At 40.2% G+C, this 20,597-nt stretch overlaps 1 protein-coding gene across 2 annotated transcripts; it reads right to left on the reverse strand.

Annotated features, from left to right (window-relative positions):
* Window positions 1-169: 169 nt before the first annotated feature.
* golga4 (golgin A4) lies at window positions 170-19,087 on the reverse strand. 2 transcript variants are annotated; one of them, XM_085921888.1, is made up of 24 exons: window positions 18,863-19,087; window positions 17,809-17,886; window positions 13,785-13,853; window positions 13,363-13,689; window positions 13,249-13,296; window positions 13,118-13,174; window positions 12,916-13,014; window positions 12,593-12,737; window positions 12,322-12,509; window positions 11,518-11,601; window positions 11,267-11,414; window positions 11,000-11,178; window positions 10,774-10,872; window positions 10,532-10,687; window positions 6,683-10,344; window positions 6,440-6,561; window positions 6,247-6,377; window positions 6,018-6,104; window positions 4,664-4,684; window positions 4,162-4,230; window positions 3,746-3,821; window positions 2,540-2,637; window positions 1,316-1,402; window positions 170-787 (listed from the first exon to the last, which is right to left on the reverse strand). In XM_085921888.1, the coding sequence occupies exons 1-24, from the start codon at window positions 18,938-18,940 to the stop codon at window positions 770-772; spliced, it is 6,126 nt and encodes a 2,041-aa protein (XP_085778014.1). In that variant the 5' UTR covers window positions 18,941-19,087; the 3' UTR covers window positions 170-769. The 2 variants fall into 2 exon arrangements, with proteins under 2 accessions (XP_085778014.1, XP_085778013.1); XM_085921887.1 differs by having other exon boundaries at window positions 12,322-12,512.
* Between the last annotated feature and the right edge of the window lie 1,510 nt (window positions 19,088-20,597).

Consider the following 20,597-nt stretch of genomic DNA (forward strand, 5'->3'; position numbering starts at 1 on the left):
CTCTCAATGATGACAAAACATGAGCTACAAAATATTGTTTCTTGGGTCTAATCAGAGAAAATAACAGATTTGGATGACATTTTTGATGGCACATGTCACTAGTGAGTTGGAATATGTACAAAAAGTGATAGGGGGGGGGGGGGGGGGAAGAGATGAGCTAGGCGGCGGATATATTCTGTAAATAATATTTAATTTGTTATACAGAAAATGTATAGCAAGTTATATAGAGCCCTATAGTACAGTTTACATCTTAATACAAATTACAGTGTTGTTGGGGTTGGTGGGATGGAATACAAAGCCCGGGGAAGAAAAGAATGATCAACAGGCGTCTAACTTAAATATGTAGTGAGGGCAGAGGTAAAAGGTCATTTACAGGTTTGCAGCGGAAGTGAACCAGACGACAGAAAAGCACAAGAAAACTTTCAAATCAACCGACTCTCGCCTTCGATATGTGATAACAGTACCATTTATTGCACACGCCAATCTGTATAAACACATTAAATAAAAGTCATACCTCTTAAAACACCAGTTAATCTAAAAAAAAAATAATAATGCAGTTTTGTAGAAGATTTGTGATTGAATTCCCTCATACTTGTAGTGTTACTCATACATACCAAACTATACAAAGCACACTAAAATCTCAATTGCTGGCCATTCATACGTGCGTACATACAAATACATAATGGGGAGAGAAGGGTTTCATTAAATCCTTGGCAGTCTTCCCTTTCAGCAGCATCAGCAGCAACAGCATGATTTTCATCTCAAAGCATCAGACGCTCAACCAATGCTGCAGAGAAACAAACATCAATTGTTTGTACACTGCATGGTTGTATTCTGTAATAAAGCACTTGACGTCTATTCACCTTTATCAGGCTTTTGTCATTCACAAAAAAAACCTAAAACATTTTGTCACATTTGTTAAAATTGTCAGTATGATCTGACAGTTGTGCATCTGTAAAATGACGTTTAGAGAAAATAAATATATCAGTCTTCTCTGATCAGATCTTGTATCTCCAAAATATATTTTTTTTAAAACCACCACACCTGAGGAAAAACAACCAAATGTGTCAATAACGCCAGTCAACAAATTTTTTGTAATCAGCCATTCAAGTAGTTTTCTAGATAATTTTTAAAATAAATATCTGTTTTTAAATGAAATAGTTAAGGTACCACCTTTCTTGTACAAGACTTGCTGTACATCTAAGCCTGACTTTGAAGAGATCTGTGGTCTACTGACTGCCTTTCTACGTGACTTATTTTATACTTATGCAAATTAGACACACTTCCAGTAGTAAAAATAAAAGAACAGCCCTACCATTCGTTTGGACTCCTCGTTGTCCATAACCTTTTGCGCCTGGTCCGGAGGAAACTTTAGCATGGATGTTATCACTTTGGCCATCGTCTGCGAGTGAAATCAAAATAAAAGTTGAAACTCAATTGTTAGTTTAACATCATCAACAAATGTATGTTTACTCATTAGTTATGTCACGCACTGAAACATAGCTTTAGCACAAATGCACAGGATAAAATGTACGTGTGATGCACTCATCCAAAAAAAAAAAAAAAAAATTCATACATGATGAAGTATGAGGAAAAAAAAAAATCCTGTGCATAATCAACAGCAGGCCTATCTTGCCAGGGTGCATGCACCAAGCCGTAAACGGGGATAATCAAGAGCAGGGCTGCCGAACAGAGAAACCCAACTGCGTGTCTAACAATAAACAAGCGCAGTGTGTCTTTAAAGGTGTGCGTCATGCAACACATATGTGCTCCATGTCTGCCTGCAGGACATCCTGCACACAAGGAACGCTACCATGCTGCTATAAACATGGACGCTCTGGAAGCTGCTGGAAAAATCCTGCTGACTTTAGGACCATGTCAATAGCACTGTTAATTAGGAGGATCAATGTCAATTAGATGTTGACACACATTGTGTGCTGCAGACCTCCATTATCGGGTACTCGTGTCATTAGGTAACGTTCTCATAAAGTCCAAACAAGCTAATGTGGACAAATTTGGTCACTCTATTAGGTACAGCTGCTGCAGCTTTGCAGTTTTTAGTTCTCATGTTAATTACAACGTGTCTATAATTTTCTAATTCTGTAAAGCTTTATATAGGAAGACTGAAAGATGCTCTCATGCCTTGGCTTTAACGTAATATGACACAACAGGCAATTAAAATATCTTAAGTATATGTTTATTAACTGAATGACCAATTTTCGCCATGATGTGTATTTTCCTTACCACAATAAATAAAGCAGAGGAACAAATATTGAAATAAGAATGGGTTTACATTTTTTTTTCCCTCAATCTCCACATTTTAAACCTTCCACAGTTATGAACGTTTGGTTTATTTCAAATATTTGTATTGATCCATAAAATATAACAAAACCCACTTCAGAAATGAGAAGACGGAAATAACTATGTTTCTGTGCCAATGCCAAGAGCTCAGTCCAGCAACAATTTGCAAAGTTGGAAAAAAGATTCAGTCGCACGATTATGGTGCACGATTATTAAAGAAAGAAATATAAAATCATACTTTTGTCTCCCGTCCCATCATGTACTCAAAAAGCACCTTCCTCAGGTACTCCATCTCAGTGGCTTCGGAGAGCGGCTCAGGATTGTTGAGTGCAGCACCTTTGTGGGGGGGCAAAATAAAAGTTAAGCGAATACAGCACACAAGTGTGACTAATGAGCCAATGACATGCCCCAAGCTGTCAGAAATGTCGGTTGCTAGAGACCCCCCCCCCTTTCCTCCCAGTGCTACCAAACAATTGGCGCCACTTTGCACAGTGGCACGGATGCAAATTAAACACTAAATAAAAGTGGAGGCTTGCGAGTCCAAGCTCAGCGTGAACAGGCTGAATGAACATTTTAATCCGTCGCCTAAAGGTACATAACATTAAAGTTCCAAAATCAATGATGCACATTGCTGGTTAGGGCTGTTAACACTTACCACCGGCATACAAAGATTTTATTACTATTTTAACTAAGCGCAGATCAGTTTATCCTCACAGTCATGTTATAATAATTATATTACAATGAGACATATCATAATAAATATTCCCCATGCGCCGAGCATTTTATGATGAATAAAATCGTCAACATGATGACTTGTGTATCTTTAAAAAAATTGCTTGTAAGCGGGAAAAAACAGATTCAGAAGATAACAGCAGTTGTGAGTCAGAGTGATGAATATAATAATTTAACATCCCAACCTGCAAAAGTCATTTTTTTCATGAATAGCTGCTTCACAGACCGCCCCGCCCCCCTCCCTTCCACCTTCTGACAGAAGCTTCACTTTATTACAGCAGCAGCAGGAAAAGTTCAAAAGGGGACAGTAATTCACTTGATCCCATGACAGATTCATTATACTGTATACATGAAGACATGGCACTGATTTATAATCCCAGGGGGTTCAGCTACACGACGACCCCAAATACCTCTTATGCTAACCTTGACCAAAGGGCAGTTCAAACCACAGAGCTCAATTGAGGCCTCAATTATACTTAGCCATACTGTCCTCTAAAGCACGTGGCCACATGACACAACACCCCCACATAATACCTCTGCACATCCTGTGTCCCCCTCAGATGTGGAAGGAGACATGGCCGCTGACAGATAAGCTTATATGCATGTGCTCCGGTCTAGGTGCTGCAGTTTCATTTAGAACATTTTCTGTTACCCAGCAACAAAAAAAGGGAAATGGAATCCAGAAGCTGAACTAATCAATTTGCAGTGTTACCTTTGTATGCGCTTCCCAGATGAGTTACGACTGCATTCCGGTGGAAACATTTAATCTTGTCCTCGAGCGAGTGAATCTAAAAACAAGCAGGGAAATTACCATAAAACAAAGCATTTGACCCCAGCGGGTTAATTTGCTCCATTAGCTTAATTGATATGTGGGACAAAAGAGAAGCATTTTGCTGAGCGTCCTTGGGGGGATCGTGGATGTTTGTGAGAAAGATGATGTATGGGAGAGAAACCGTGGGAGGCGTTGCTCTGATTGTTTATGTGGCTAACAACAAATGTAAACAGATGTGCAGTAATTAAGTGGTTGCAGCGGGAGGGCCGTAGTGTTGGCTGGAGGCCACCGAAGCATGGCTCCAGATTTGCCGTTCGCTCGTCCCGAAAAGAACACTTGCTGTAGCAAATAGTCACCTTCTCAACAAAGCTCTGCTCCTTCAGCCGAGCTTCACTCAGCAAAGTGGTCTTCTCTGCAAGTTGCGCCTGCAGTGCAGAGGGAGGAGAGGATGGGATGAGTAAGAGCTCCAAGGGTAACATCGGAACAGGAAGCGAGGCCGCGTGTGTTCTTACAATCAGGCTTATTTGGCTATGGAAAACACTGCCAGGCCAAAATAATTCTGCCTTTGGAAACAAGCTACTTAACCTTAACTGATGCTTTAAGTAGTTTTACGTTGGCCTAATGAACCAGTCAAGAAAAAAAAAAAAATCTGTCAAGAACTAATCCAAATATGATTTAAATTGGCTTCATTTCTTCTCAGCTATTAAACAGTAAAAAAAAAAAAAACTAAATACAATGTGTGTTCAATGAATAGTATTTCCAAATTTGATTATTATTATTTTTTGGGGGGATGGTACGAAAAGTAATTAGGGTGGAAAACATACAAAACATTGTCACAATGAAACACAGAACACATACCTGCAGTTCCTCAGAGCTCATCTGTGTCAAAGGCAAAAGAAAACAAATGTGTATTTAGGTCATTGGAATGGAATATGTTGTGTATGTACATACATAGCAATTCAAAATTGGAGCTATATTGTATTTTTAGTATTATAACCCAATTGAAACTTTTAAGAGCCCAATAATCTAATCATGGTCTTTTTCTCCTACCAAAACTACCCAAAATAAGTAAATAATTAAAAATAGGATGATGGGTTGAACAAGTAAAATACATTGTCAAGACAGACACCACTCACCCTAATGCAGTTTCACATAAAAATCTAAAAATCAGCATTCTTTTCTTTAACCTTATAATACAACTTAACATCCTTAACATTTGTCCACAATAATGCACTTCAACTCTTGTAGAGGAGACATGAAATCATTCCCAAATGCATCATTCTGCCGCTGTAAATCCTCAATTAAGTTCCACAATTGCGGACAGCCCCACACACAAACACAACATCCCGCGTTACAATATGTGCAGATTTTTTTTTTTTTAGAGGGCCAGCTGCTTTTATTTTCCCCAACCCGAGCATACTGTCGTGTTCCATTTTTAAAAAGCCCATCTCCAGTGAAAATCAGTGGCTTTGTAGGCTGCTAAACAAATCCCCCCCCCCCCCCAATAAACTCACATCTGAAACTAAACTACTCCAGACTCTCACCAACTTTATTTGCACATTCTGGAATGTTCAGAAGGCATGTTTTGGAACTAAGTGCGTTTTGAATACTGGCGTATTGGTGTGCCGTCTCAGCGGAAAGACACACTGACCCACTCTTCCGATGACGAATGGTTTTTCTGAGGCCCTTTGCAGGGGAAGGCCTCCCTGAGCATTAAACTATAAAATCCATCCATAAAGTTATTACCTCACAGGCAAAATATGCCACAGAGAGACTAATTCTTGTAAATCTGAACGAGTGTGATAAAGATAGAGGAATCAGCACTTGGATCTAAAGAGTGTAACATCAGCTGGGTCAACCGTCTCCCCGAGGTGTTTTTGTCCTACCTGGCCGCTTTCCAGTGTGCATTTTCTAGCACGATAGTGTTGCCGAACGAGGCCAGGGTGTTGAGTCACCTCCGAATAATAATTAAGAGCAGGGACAGAATCTGGCCTCAACCTCGCAAGCTCTTGTTTTCCAAAAAAGAACATTCCTGAGCCATTCAAATGAACCCCGCAGCTTCCGGTACACTTTGGAGAGTCGCCACTCGACTGAGGCCAAAGAGACGGACGGATTGGACTCAAGTATGAGAGCAAAGTTGAACTTTCAGGAAAATTTACTGGAACTACTTGGCGACTTTTAATATACAGTAAATCTTTTTGACGTTAGGTACCTGAGACGTGCCGTGGCTCCTAGCTTGTAGCTCCTCCAGTTCTTTCTGGACCTGCCATACTCGAGCCCCCATCTCCTCCTCTCGACTCTGAAGAAAATGACAACGGCTGAGTCATTTCCTATGTATCACGAAATCATCATGACTCAATTATATTGCTGTGTCACTGCCTCATTTCAAAATTACCGGGGTACATCTAATGGAGCTTGGCTCAAATTATTTTCTTCAGTACCTGTATGACCTGCTCGTATTTCTGAATCGTTCTGTTCAAGTCTTCCTCCCTCTGGGCAATCACTTTCTTCAGCTGATTGGTTTCCTCCCGATGGCTATCGAGAAGCTCCGTCTCCACAACTTGGGCTTTACCTGCAATGGGTAACAACCAAATTGAGACACTAAAATAATTTTATGAAAAATCATACACCTACTGATGGTTTCTTTCACTGCTGTGTCAACCTCCTTCTCTTTTACGTCTATTTGTGTGTTGAACTCCATCATTAGCTGCTTGATTGCAGAGTTGTGCTTCATTTCAAGGTCTTCTAATTCTAATCTGTTGGGTCAAAAAGTAGCATGATGATGATAACATTTCGTTCATGGAACACCTCAACAATCTAATGACAGCTGTCTAAAAAAAAAAAAAAAAAAAAAGATATTTTGAAGGCAAAACTTACTTAAGTTTCTGTTCACTCTCCTCCATCAGCTGCTTCTTTACATATTCAAGTTCCTGCTCGTGCCCTTTCCTCATTGATCGAATGTCTTTCTGCAACCTGGTGAAATCTTTGTGGATTTTCTCTTTCTCACTCTTCATGTGATTTAGTTTGCTCTTGAGAGCATCGAGAGAATCCTCATCCGGTTTGACTAAGTGGTTTTCCATTTCATTTTCCAACACGCTCTTTGTTTGTTGAAGACTATTTCGTTCCATTCTGCTGTCAACTTCGACTGATGTGTGGGCCTGCATCGAAGCAGCTTGATGTTTCTCACACTCAACAACCTTCTGTTGGATTTCTTCTTTCAGAGCACTAACTTGTTCAAGAAGCTCTTCTTTTTGCTTTTCTGCTTCGTTAAGCCTCGATTCAACTTCAAGTGCTTCCGCTTGTTTGAGCTTCATTTGATGGACTGAATCTTGAAGTGCCGAGAGCTTCTCTTCATACGTGCACCTCAGTTCCTCTAAAGACTCCTCCAATGTCCGCTTCACGTGAGCCTGTGTCTGTTCCAGTTCGCTTGCCTGCACTTCTTTGAGCTTGACAAGAACCTCCTCGAGAGATTTGTTTTTTGCCTCTAATGTGTCAATGCATTCTTGACTGGAGATTTCATTTTTCTTGAACTCTTTGTGGCTCGCCTCGAGACCTTTGATCAGCTCATCTTTTTCATCAAGCTGTGACGTCAGCTGCTTCTTGATTTGTCCGATTTTTTGTTCCGCTTTCTTCTTCAGCTCGGATATTTTACGACTGCTCTCTGTTGTCAACCTCTCCTGGATTTCTTTTACACACTCCTCTTTGCTTTTCGTCATCTCCTCTTTCAACCTTTCAAATTCCTCTTCCTGAGTCTTGAGTTGGTTTTTGCTCTTTTGGTTGTCCTCCTCGAGATGGTGCAGTTTTTCTTCCAGCTCTTGCTCTAGATTCCCGTTGCGTTGTAGCTTTTCAACCAATTCTCTCCTCTCATTCTCCCTGATGCTGTGCTGCTGTGTGAGGTCACGTGAGAGTTGTTCACACTCTTTTATCTTCAAGTCCAACCGCTCCTGGAGCTCACAAAGCCGAAGGTTGGCACTCTCCAGTTCCGCAGTCAGCCCGCTCACCTTCTGCTCCTTCTCGCTTAAAATTTGGTCCATCTCCGACTTGCTGATGGACTGATTGTCAAAGCTCATCGTGAGCCTTTGCAAAGCTTCGTTCTTCTCCGAGACAAGGCGTTCCAGCTCTTCCAGTCTGGTCTTCAGAGATGCTACAGTCTCGTCACTTTCCGACAGACTAGCTTTGAGAGCCTCGGCCTGCTCCCAAGTGGACTCTCGCTCCTGCTTTAACCTCTGAATGGTCTCTTCCATTTCAACGAATGCTTTTTGTCTCTCCTCTTCATGCTGTTGCTTCAGCTCGAGTATGGCTTTCTCCTTATCGTCTACTTGATGTTTCAAGTTACTGATGATGCTTTCCAAGTCAGCCACTTGCCCCTCATTTTCTTTCAGACTCATTGATATGACTCGGTTTAACTCCTCCGTCTTCTGAGCTGTTTCACTGGCCGAAAGAGAATTTTTTTCATTCTCAATCGTTAAGGCTTTGATTTGCTCCATGTGAGCATTTACCTGAGCAGTCGCCTGTTCTAATGAAATGCATAGTTTGTTATTCTCCTCACACTTCTGGCGGAGATTCTCCTCTAAAGTGCAAACTCGATCTACTTTGTCAGAGACAACATTTTTAAGGTGCGCAATATTTTTCTGGCTACAAAGAAGTCTTTCTTTTAAATCAGAGACTCGATATTCAACTTTCTGACAAAGTTCAGAGGCCCCGTCGGCCATTTTGCCCTGGACGTCCTTACAATAATGCTGCATTTGGTTGCTGATCATAACGAACTGTTGTTGGAAGTGGGCTTCCAAAGCCTCTCTCTGAACTACGTCTTCCGCAGATTTAGTCTGCAAGTCCTCACATTCCTTCCGTCTGGAACTTTCAAGGGCTTGAAGCTGCTTCTCCATATCCAGCAAATGATCTGACAATGTTCTGCTCTCTTCATCTTTTATGTTGAGCTTGTCCTGCAGGGAGTTTCGCTCGTTCAAAGCCTGCCCGAGGTTCCTCTCCACTGACTCCAGTTGCTCTCTCAGCAAAGCGTCACTTGTTGACAAACCTTCGAGCTTGACCCCTACGTGGTGAAGTTCTTCTTTTAGTTTTTGCACTGTTGTTTCTTGAATCGCAAGCTCCTCCTTTTGGTTCTTCATTACAGTAAGTAGTTGCTCATTTTCTTCTTTACTGCTGTTGAGTTTTAAAGAGCATTCTTTCAATTCTTGTATCTTTTCCTGGAGTATGTGCGAGTGTTTTTCCGTTAATTCCTCCTCCTGCTGTCCCAATTTCTCCTGCCAATGGCGCTCTGTCTCAGAGAGCTCGTGTTTATGGCTTTCCCGTAGTTTCTCCACTTCCCCCAAATGGTTAGCTTGCAACTCTGCCATTGTATTGCTTAAGCCTTGGGAATTTTTTTGGGCCATCTCTAAAATTTTCTCTTGAATTTGCTGCTCCTTTTGTTGAAGCTCTACGTCTTTCTTTGCAAGTGCCATCTTCATGGATTCTTCTTTCTGCTGAATCTTTTTCTTAAAGTGATCTTGCATTTCTTTGGCTTTTTGTTTGATCTTTTCCATTTTCGTTTCCTGCATTTTCAGTTTCTCTTGCATCTCGGCGATAGTGTCGTTCAGCTTCTTTTCGTGGGCAGCTTTTTCATCCTCCAATTTTTTCAGAAGACTTGTTTGCTCTTCTTTTTTAGCGTTAAGATCTTCACTGTGCAACTTCTCCTCGGCGAGTTCCTTTTTGTTCTGCTGTAATTGCTGCTCTAATTCTTGATGTAATAACTCTTTGTCTTGACAGTCTTTTTTTGCCACTTCAAGCTGATGTTGCAAATCTGTCAAGGCATTTTTGGACTGCTCAAGATCATTTGAGAGTTTATTTGATTCTTCTTTAACTTCTTTCAAGTTTGAATTTTCCAGCTGGAGATGTGATAAGGATTGCTGCAAATCTTCCAGTTGCTTTGCTTTGACACCGAGCTCTTTGAGACTGCAATGTGATTTTTCTTTTAGAACTTCCTCTCCTTGAATGAGCTCTTTCATTTGATTTTCCTTTTCTCTTAAAATAATGTTCAAAGCATCAACTTCCTCCTTCAGTGTTTTCTCCATCCCCCCAAGTGACTGTTCATGCTCCAGCTTAATATTTTCCATTTCTCCACTATGCTTTACCACCAGATCCTGCAGAGCTAAATTATGCGCATCTTGTACTTCAACCAACTTCAGTTCCAAAAGTTGTTTACTCTTCAAAATTTCAGAGAGCTCAGCTGAAATTGCTTCATGCTCAACACGCTTTGCATCCAATCTCTGACTCATCTCCTCTGTGTGCAGACGAATCTGCAGGTCTTTCTCTATCAGAAGTGTCTCCAACTCAACCCTCTGTTTTTCCTTGAGCTCTTCCAGAGCAGCATTGTGCTGTTGGGATAAAGCGTCCTTGTGCTTTTCCAGCTGTGCCCGGTGCTCTTCCTCTAATGCGGACATTTGCTCTTTGTGGTTATCCTTCATCTTGTCCAGAAGATTGGACTGCTCATCTGATCCATCTTGGGACATCTTCTCCAGGGAACTCTCCAACTCCATTATTTTCTGAAGGCATAGGGCGATTCATTCAATATCGTTCATCAAACACAACAGACAATATTATAAATACAAAATTATAAATATATCGTAAAAATAATACAAAAAATAGCTAACAATGTTTCGCTTTACAGCACAAGGTGGAAGCATAAAACTACCACATGACAATCTTGCCTATAAAAAAAACACAACTCACAGTTTTTGCTACTTCCAACTCTTGCTGCATCTCTTTAACTTTATTCTCGCCCTCTGCAATAAGAGCCGTCTTCTGCAACTCTGCATCCTCCAGCGCAAGAGCAGCCTGCTGCTCTTTTTCTTCGATTCGCTGAGCAAACTCCTCTTTACACTGCTCCTAAAAACCCGTGCAGCAATCCCATGAACTGATGACATTGAACCATTGGAATTTATTGTGAGGAAATCATCAACTTTGACACCTACCACAGCTTTGTTGATTCTGTCATTTATCTCCTCTTCTTTGGCTGCCAGGGCTTCACTGTGGGATTTTTGCATAATGGCCTCCCTCTCTTCTGATGATTTCTAATGTTAAGAAAAAAAAAATGGTGCTTTTGTGACTCACTAAGTCAACTGCTTGACCAAAATATAAATGAAGGGCAATCAGCTTTAAGTGCAAAGCTGGATGGTCGTGCAGATGTCATGCTCTAACCTTCATGATTGTGACAACTTCCTGTTTGACCCGTGTAAGCTCCTGCTGCAGACTCTTCCTCTCCTCTTCATTGATTCTTTCCGCTTCACTCATTTGGTCCTCCATTTGAACCTGCAGCTGCTTTCGTGCTTCCTCGGCCTTATGAGCTGCACTCAATGCCCTTTCAAGCTCTTCAAATACTACAAGAAATGCACAAATAATAAACACATGAATAGATTCTTACTACAAGATGTTCCATATGTGCTTCCAGGAAGTAATTTCACACACCTGATTTCTCAGCCTTTTCCTTCTGGTCCTGTAGCTCTTCATTCTGGGTATTGGCCAGCTGGAGCCTGGAGCGGAGCTGTGCAACCTCCTCTTCTTTCATTTCCAGAGTCTCGTGCATCTGCCGTTTTGTCTCAGCAATCACCATACCCTAAAAGCCATTTACGTTAGTTTTGGAGAGAGTTGTCTTAAATTTTGTGCAAACATTGAGTGGCTGGGAAAAACTTCAAAAATTCAAAGCTCTTTCCACTGACCTTGTCCTGCTCTAGTTGTTCATTTTGGTTCTTGACATCACGCAACTGATTGATCAACTTACTCTTCTCAGTCGTGTGTCGTTCCTACAAATTATGAACAAAAACAAATCTCAGTGCAATTGTCAAAGCCACCAAATTGTTCATTCGCTTTTGATCTTTAGACTATAAATTGGAAATGGTTATGATAAGTTTCACTTGTTCCACCACCTACAAGCCAAACCGCCGTGTAAAACCAGATAAACCCAAAACACTGACCTAAATTACAGCCCAGTTTAGTGGTAGTGGCTTGTAGAAGCAATGTAAGTTTTACGACTGTTGGCTACGACACACACGCAGACTCCCAGGTTTGAGCTTATGAGGACCAACACTGATAGCATAGAGAGTACTAATAGATTCCTGTTTTATGGTGCAGTTCAAGTGTTTTTGCAAGATCATCTGCTTTGTGTTAAGACACTAAAAAACATCAGAGAAATGACAAAAAATATTATCATTCCACTGAGGCACACAATGATTCAGGCATGTCACAGTGACACCAGCATTAACAAACATCCTGGCTGAACCCAGGAGTGTTTGGATTGAGCGACTCAACAACACAGTGTGTAATATTGACTCAGACAGCTTTTTTCAAGAAACTATTGATTACTTGCTCTGATTAGCTTTATCTCAGCCTACTGTTTGAGAATATTTTGGGATGATAACCAACATATTTTGCAAACCAACTTGTAATTGTGACATGAGCTATGAGCTATTGTGACCCATTTTTTGAAAGTGGGAATGATAAAGCATATCTATGCAGGATAACACCTTCATCCTTTCCAGTTCTTGTAGTCTCTCCTGCAGCTGCTCTTGCAGAGTTTCATTCTCGCTACTCATGTAGACGCTGCGCTCCTTGTGCACACGTATAATTTCTTTGCACTTCTGTAGTAGGTTCTCTTGTCTCTTCACTCGCTTCTGCAGTGCTTCCAGAAGTTTAGCTGGATCACTGACGCCCTCTTCTGTCGTAGAATAGAATGGACCATTTCAATCCAGGTTTGTGTTCAACTGTACTTTACAAAGGTAAAAATAAAAACCACACCTTCGGGTACTTCAGGCTCAACTTGTTGGTCATTTAAAGGGCTGGTGGATTTAGATTCTGCGGCATCTGTAGAAACGGGCAGCTCACCCTCAGCCACCAAAGCACCGTCAGACACTCCTTTAACTCGTTTCTTCAGCAAAGCAACCTGTGTCAAAAAGAATTTGATTACAAGAAAAGCAAAAATGGAGGGAAAAATAAAAGACAGTTAAGAGTCTTCAAAGTCTTCATTTAATGCAAGAAACAACATGCACAATGAGCACTACTCCTTCCCTACCTTTTGACTAGTCAACGTGACAATCTACAGTACATAATGAGGTAGTTACCTGAGTTTGCAGGACAGTAATCATCTGGTCTTTCTCCTCCAGTGCAGCATCAAACTCCTCTTGAAGGTGTTTCTTTGCCTGCTGGTCCATTTGTAACTCCTAAAATCATTCTAGGGTTTAACATCACTTAACCATACAAAATGCATTAAATAAATAAAAATCATTGCTCTTCTGAGACAATTTTTTTTTAATATAGCCTGACCTCTCGTAGTTCTCCTATTCTGCGCAGAGCTTTGTCTTGACACTGACTGAGGATGGCCTTCACAGGAAAAACACGTTTATATAATAAATTGTTAAATGGGGAAAAACATGACGCATTTTGCAAGAGGTTACCTGTGTTTTTTCTTTATCTCGCTGCACTGTGCGATATGCAGTAACCAGCTACAGGGTAAACAATGAAGTTAATTCGGTAAACTAGTCAACAGAAATGACCCGAAGGCGACTCACCTCCGAGTACTTCCCGCGATACTTCCCCAGGCTCGTCTCCACTCGGACCAAACGGTGCAACAGCTGCTCTTTGGGGAGGGACTCTGCGTTCCCTGGTGCCTCCTCAGCTTCGCTCTCAATGTCTGAAGGTGGGTCATACGAAGGGGCACCAGAGGCTTCATTTTCTCCCAAATGTGTCAAGGACTCGCGCGATGAGCTCCGAACCAGGCTTTCTTTAGAGGGAGAGCGGAAGAGGAGTTCAGCCCGACTGGTGCCGCCTCGAATTATGGACTCCATCGAGGGTACTTTCAGCTGTAGTTTTTGGGCAAAGGACTGAGGTTCTTCTCTCTGTCAGAAAGTTGTTCCAAATGGAAAAAAAAAACTTAAAAACAGGTAAGAAAAAAAAATAATATATGAAGATGGACAAGAGTGTGTTGACGCACATGAGGGGACACACTTCCATCCCCGTTGATACTTCCACTGGGAGATCTGGTTGGACCTTTAGAGGCACTCTGCAGAGATAACGTTTATTAGAAAGAGAGCGGTTACTGGTATGTCGGGTTAACTGATGTCCTGGGTCAGTTAGTTATCCAAACCCCGCATGACTCCCTGATTACTCTGACGGGAGCAATATTAGTATTGCTGGGAGCAATGCAGGGGCATTGGGCACCCTCATGCAACTCAAAGGGGAGGGAAGCTGAGGAGTTAGACATAAAACGAAGGCATCTCTACAAAACAAAAGGGTTAAAACTCGACTGAACAGCCACGAGGTAAGAACGGACGGACAGTTACATTCAAGTCGGAGAGTCGGTCTTAAGAGAGCACAAGAGAGTTACAACTGGGCCAAGTTGAACATTGAGCAGCTGAGCTGGTTTAGTCAACTGGTTAGAAGCAGATTTAGCAAAGCGAATTATTCGCTCCCCACTTGTCCAGCTCCAAGCTTCCCTGGCCTCGGGATACACAACATTTTAGATTCCAAAGTCGCATATAGAGAGCAATTTTCTGACAATGTGAAGATTTGCCCATAGGTAGTTTTGTAAATTAAAATATGTAACATGAGTTTTATTTTAAACTTGATTTGGGCAAATTCATAGACGCACTTACTACTTTACTGCGTGAGTTCCAATGTGCATGTCAACATTTAGAGTAGGGCTGGGAAATAAACATTGACCAAGTTGATCACAATATACGTTAAGTCCTGCTGATTTTTTTTTGATTTTTTTTTTTGCTCCGAGGGAAATATTTCATTCATATTTCATAGATATTTCACATAAACGTCCATTGTACTCCAATTAGCAATTATTCGATTTTTCAAGAACATTTTAATTAGGAAATAAAGAAAAAAAAATCCAAACACAGTTGTAGAGTTTGAGTGGCCCTGATAACAATATTTTGACAAGATGGAGATGGAAACATCTGATCTCTAATTGCAAACTAAGGTTTACGCACCAAATATTAAGTTCTGTTTTTCTGATGTATCAAATACTTATTTCACGCAATAAAATGGATATGAATTATTTAAAAATCATAGAATGTGACATTCTTTTTTTTTCTCGATTCCATCACTCACAGTTGAAGAATACCTATGATAGAAATTACAGACTTAACAAAAAACTGAAAAATCTGCAGTGTATCAAATACTTGTTCTCCCCACTGTATTTGCAAAGAGATTAGGATTGAAGTGAACAAAATTATAGGATAAGAATATATGAGTATATATTCTTATCCTATAATTGTGTTCATAAAATCGCCCTTCAACAGACATTTTAAGTAATGCCAATTATTTTAGTTATCCTGTTTATCTACACAACCCCCCAATTGCTTACAAATCATAACAGTAAAGCAAAGTTACGAGATATAAACTGTCCATTTGGAATAAACACATTTAAGGGGGCAAGGTCTTTCAGGCGATCAAAGAAGATGCTCTATCAGTGGGGGTTTAAAGAAGGCAGGCAATTGGGGACAAAAGACAAGGTTGTGACAGGTGGGCGTAAGACATACAGCAAAAAGCAAACAGGCTTTTTTTATACCACAACATAAGCTATAAACGCTCATCAGATGCAGAGATATCCCTGAATGGAGATGCCTTCCTGTAGCTAAATCCAAAAGCAAACGGGTGACAGAAGAGCAGGGAACAGGCCCTCCCTAAATGGGCTGCAACCCGCTTCCGCTTTCCCCAAAGGGGGACAGAGTCAGGACGGAGGACCAGAGCAGGAGGAGGAGGAGGAGGAGGAGGAAGGAGGAGGAGGAGCAGCGATGCGGAGGAAGAAGAGGCAGGACGTGAGGACAAACTCACCACACTGGCTACCTGGGCCGTTTTGGGTCGTTTTGAATGGTCCAGAGCAAAGATAGTATACTCAGAGAGAAAAGCGGGTTCTGCTATCATCCCGGCCAGTACCTGACCCCCGTCAGTGCAGTTACGGGTCGAAAGGTGGAGGGAGGAGAGGAACACAGAGAGCAATGAGAAAAACAACAACACCATGACAGTGGAACGGCACTGTGGGGAGTGTGAGGCAAAGTGAGAGAGAGAAAGAAAATGAGAGAGAAGGAACCTCTATAGTCGAATGAAGTTATGCAGTTCATAATTTGACATTTGGAGGGTTTCTTTTGTGCCTTTAGAGAAGGGCTAGAGCAAATTTTCATGCTGAAAATTGTATTTATTTATTTAAGGAAAGATGTGACACTGGTATCACTTGGAGATAATCGAAAACTGAATCGAAAACTGAATGAAGTAATAATGTGAATATAATCAATTAATAGTTTAATGAAATAAAGAACACATTGTTAAATTGATATGCATTTCTTTATTTCCCGAATCTATTTCATCATTTATAATTCATCAATTTAGCAAATTTATGATTGGAGTTATTAATAAAAAATATTAAAACATTTATAAACAATATTTTCAGAAAGAAAAATCCTCCTAATCAGGTAAATATTTTGTTTTACACTCTTGAGTCTTACAAAGACTCAACTGCAAAGCACCGCACGATGACAACTAAAATTAAGAGCATTTTATTCTTTGCAAGTCTTCTTAACAGTGTTATGTTTTGTTGTTATTCAAATCTTGACCATACTGTACAATTAATTTTACACCAACAGTATATGATCTTGACATGAGCCCACTTTTTTTTTCTCTGTTCAAATTTCATCTGGGGAAAAGTTTGGAAAGGCGAACAAAATGGAACTCTTCCAGGATTTTGTCAAGGATCGTATTCAACAATAGAGGCTCCACTATATAAGCAAGAATGAAAGAGCACGAAAAATAAGAGAAGCGGGAACATGAAATAGTTAATGTTAATGTCATGAGTAACAGTTTAACATCCAAGTGTGTCGTCTTCAAGGCGAGCAGCTGCTTCAATTCCTTATTTGAATTGTTCAGAGATTAAAACTTCTGCATCATAACGATCATTGTTGTACTTAAGTTGTAAATATTGTCTTGTTCTTTAAAATTAAAAAAAGAACAACAACAAAAATTTATTGAATTCTTCCTTTGGTAAAAATTGAAAACACACTCCCAAAGATGTCAAAGTGTTGGAGATTTACAGAGTGAAAATGATGCTGCCATCATGACATGTCACAAAATGTAGGGCTGGCTGGAGGACCTCAATTACAATTGATTTCACCTAGATGTAGGAAACTAAAGGAGGACCACAACTATTTGGCCCGTATCGCCGCTAGTCTAATATTTCATGTTGATGGAATTTGAACTAAAGCAGAGGTACTTCTAAACATCTAAGGCTCTTTTAGCCTGATTCTGTGACAACCCATTATCATCTACCTTCATCTTGTCCATATCCTCAAACTGAGACTGTTATGGAGAAAAGAAAATACAACAACTCACCAGGGACAGAAATCACTTGAGGTTGCATTCATTATTAATGAAAATATATACTGCACTAAAAGGTAGTCTGGTCTATACCATTCAATCATCCTTTACAATGCTTCCAATTCAGAAACCTAATGGTGGGTTCTGGTACAATGATGGAGAAACAAGTTGCTCATCCACTTATCTTGGCAAGCTTTTTTAAATTATATTTTGAGTGATTTTGTAGGGTCAGACATCAAAAACAGTCTTTATGAAGCATTTGGCTTTTCATTCAAATAATTGCTGCTCTGGAGCAGTGTGAAGTCACTGGGGTTAAAGTAATGACGGGGTCTTGATATAGAAAATAATGACAGAAATGAATCCCGACAACTGTGATACGTGTGAAACAAACAGCGAGGACATATTTTTAATTCAATGTGAGTCAGTGATTGGGAATGTGTATTAAGATGATTCATTGGCCGCATCTTTAAAGGTTTAAAAGGGGCTGCAGGGTTGCTGGGTTACATTTATTAGCTGAGGGCTTGTTATTAAAGGAGATCAGAGCATAACAAACTGGATTCTTGCACTTTATCTTGTATAGAATACAGAGGAGATATAAATAGCTGTCTCTTGGTATCGGATATCATCATCATGCTCACCTCTCGGTCACTGGCAGAGGGAACAGCATCATTGTATAACGGGTGAGTTTGGCTGCTCCGGCGGTCTGCAGACCCCAGCTGAGAGAGAAACGCACAGGCAGAAAGAAAGAAAGAAAGAAAGAAAGAAAGAAAGAAAGAAAGAAAGAAAGAAAGAAAGAAAGAAAATCCATCTATTCATCATGTATTTTTTACTGACATTATTAACTACTTGATGGTGCAACTCATTCGGACGGGGATTTAATGTTTCTTATTTCATGTCCATCTACAGCAATATAAAATGGATTGTAAATGTTGCATTAGTGAGTTACACACTAATAACTCTAAATTAAAACTAGAACAATTCAAAATAAAAATAAAAACTCCAAATTAATTAAGTGTATACATCCAGAGTTGCACAGTTAAACTATCAACAGACTTACTCATTAGGCAAAAAAATGTCTTTAAGACAACCAATATTGCTGAAAACCTTGCAATAACTGTGTAAATAATAGATCAAGAGTTCGACCACGTGAAAGATAGACAGACAATGCACATGCATACCGATGCTGAATAGCCAAGTTTGAATATTTTGGATCATATTTATCTGCCAACACCCTTTCTGTCAATATTATGCACTGTAGTATTTGCTTTAGTCTTTTTACATACTCGTAAGCAGACAGCTGTCATGCTTTCCACTTGCAGACCACTGACAGCAACAGTCACGCCCATAAACACATTTGAGCAAAGGTTCCGTACCCCTCGTGAAAGTCACTCCCAAGTATTTCAATCAACAAGAAGTTTTTCCTGGATCGTTCCTAACGAGCATATAACTTTACTTGGTTGGAAGTGAGCTGCAGAGTTGTTAGCATACTGCTACGCTTGCAAGGCACTAAAAATACAACTCGAGGAAGCGTTTTATATCTTAATCAGCTTAGTAAGAGGGATAAACAAATCAACGATCAGCGATCCCAATGACACGATCACTTTGCTCTGCGATCGTTCGCCAAGGCCATAAGTTTACACGGTAAACAGATGTTAGCCTAGCCAGTTAGCTCCCAAAGGCACAACAACTAACCTGGGCCTGTTGGGGAGTCTGCGCGTTCCTCTGCGGCGACTGCTCCTCATTTATCTTCTGCTTGAGTTTTTTGAACATCTTGTCCCGTCGACGTTGCTTGAAAAAAGTTGACAATCGGATAACAACTGTCGATCGGAGAAGTATTTTGATTTCACATCCAGTGATCCTTCTTTACTTCCTTGTTCGTGCAGGTGACAAGGCCTTCTGCGCATGTGCGGCCAACGTGGAAGACAACTGAAACGTCAGAGATTTAAAGGGCTCGTCCCCAGTTGTCATGACACCCACACAGAAAAGACAAAAGAGAAAAATGAAAATAAAAGAAGTGAAAACGCCCTGGGCGGATATTTATGTTTCTTCTTCTGCGTCATAATGTCCTCCCAATCGAGCCAAGAAGATGAAGGAACAGAAATTAATTTCCGTTTGGTCTTTGCATCTGCAAATATAATTTGACTTTTTGTTTTTGTAGTGTGGAAAAACTTGACACCATAAGTAATTTCTGGGCCCCCAGGCATCACATTAAGCCTTTATTTTTTTATGTCATTCCTATACATAAGACGTTGACGTATGGGGGCTTGGAACAGTGGGTTTCAACAATGGGTGGTTAATGGCTCTCCAGCAACATGCTGCAGTTAATGTGCCATGGTGAAGTTGATCAAATGCATCTGCTTCATATCTGATTTATGAATTTTGTTTTCACCTTCTGCCAAATGAAAAGAAAACAGTTACAGCACAAACAACTTATTTCCAAATGGTATTTGATGTTTTTCGTTGTGGTTGGAACAAATTATTGCAAGCATCTGTTGCTCAAGTTTACTCACCAACTGTTTTGGGAATTATATTAGTGATTAAGGGCTGATACACTGACCAAGTCTATTGCGTCTCATATGGCGTCATCATTGGAAAGTGCCAGTGCCTTCTGTCACTGTGATTCAAGCCAACTCCGAGGTCTGTATCTACTATTCTGCCTTTAAAAACATGATACTAACCAAAAAAAATATTGTTTTAAAGGTTGGGCACCAGAGTTGCTGATATAATACAAATACTGAAGTTAGAAATGACTGAAATCCACTGAGATGTCAATGTTGACTTTTATTAATTGTGGATTTAATATAGTACACTATTACCAGTCTATTATTTGTTATCATTGGGAATTGCTAAATCTGGTTTCCAATTTTGCAATGCTGAATATTAATCAGTTAATCAATAATAGTGATCAGTGTCAATTCCAATCTGGCATTGGTTGTTGAATGATGGGGGAGATGTCCACTAGAGAGCGGTATATTGCTGCACTTTACAACATAACATAGTGATTTGTTTTGGTTTTGTTTTCCTAAGAGAAGACATTTTATGTACGCAGTACGATGGCTGAAATGAAATTTAACATGCATCATATAATGAGACTAATAGAGAGAATTACAGAAAAAAAGGAAAGATGGATGACCTCATGTCAATAATATTTGGAAAAGGCAGATTGAATGCACAAGCAGTTTGTGTACAGCCTTACATATGAACAAAAAACTTGTGTCAATTCAATGGCATTATTATCCGACATGTGTAGAAACAACGCATCTTTTCATCATTGTCAGGGAAGTGGAAAAAAATAAGAGTGCAGACACAAATTATGTTAATTTGGATAAATGATCATGTGGCCTTTGCCAAATGGAAATCAGTGATGGAGGCCAAATGTTAGCAGGCTGATGGCAAGCATTTCCCCTGGATGGATCATTTAGCCAAA

The sequence above is a fragment of the Syngnathus leptorhynchus genome, chromosome 10 (genome assembly GCF_054491065.1).
Source record: "Syngnathus leptorhynchus isolate UIUO chromosome 10, UIUO_Slep, whole genome shotgun sequence".
Classification (NCBI taxonomy): domain Eukaryota; kingdom Metazoa; phylum Chordata; class Actinopteri; order Syngnathiformes; family Syngnathidae; genus Syngnathus; species Syngnathus leptorhynchus.

Excerpts from the sequence above, each read along its gene's own strand:
- golga4 (XM_085921887.1), bottom strand. The coding sequence starts at position 18,940 with ATGTTCAAAAAACTCAAGCAGAAGATAAATGAGGAGCAGTCGCCGCAG. Across the intron at positions 13,175-13,248 it reads GAGATAAAGAAAAAACACAG|GCCATCCTCAGTCAGTGTCA; the intron begins GTAACCTCTTGC and ends TTTCCTGTGAAG. Across the intron at positions 12,513-12,592 it reads TGAGCCTGAAGTACCCGAAG|AAGAGGGCGTCAGTGATCCA; the intron begins GTGTGGTTTTTA and ends ATTCTACGACAG.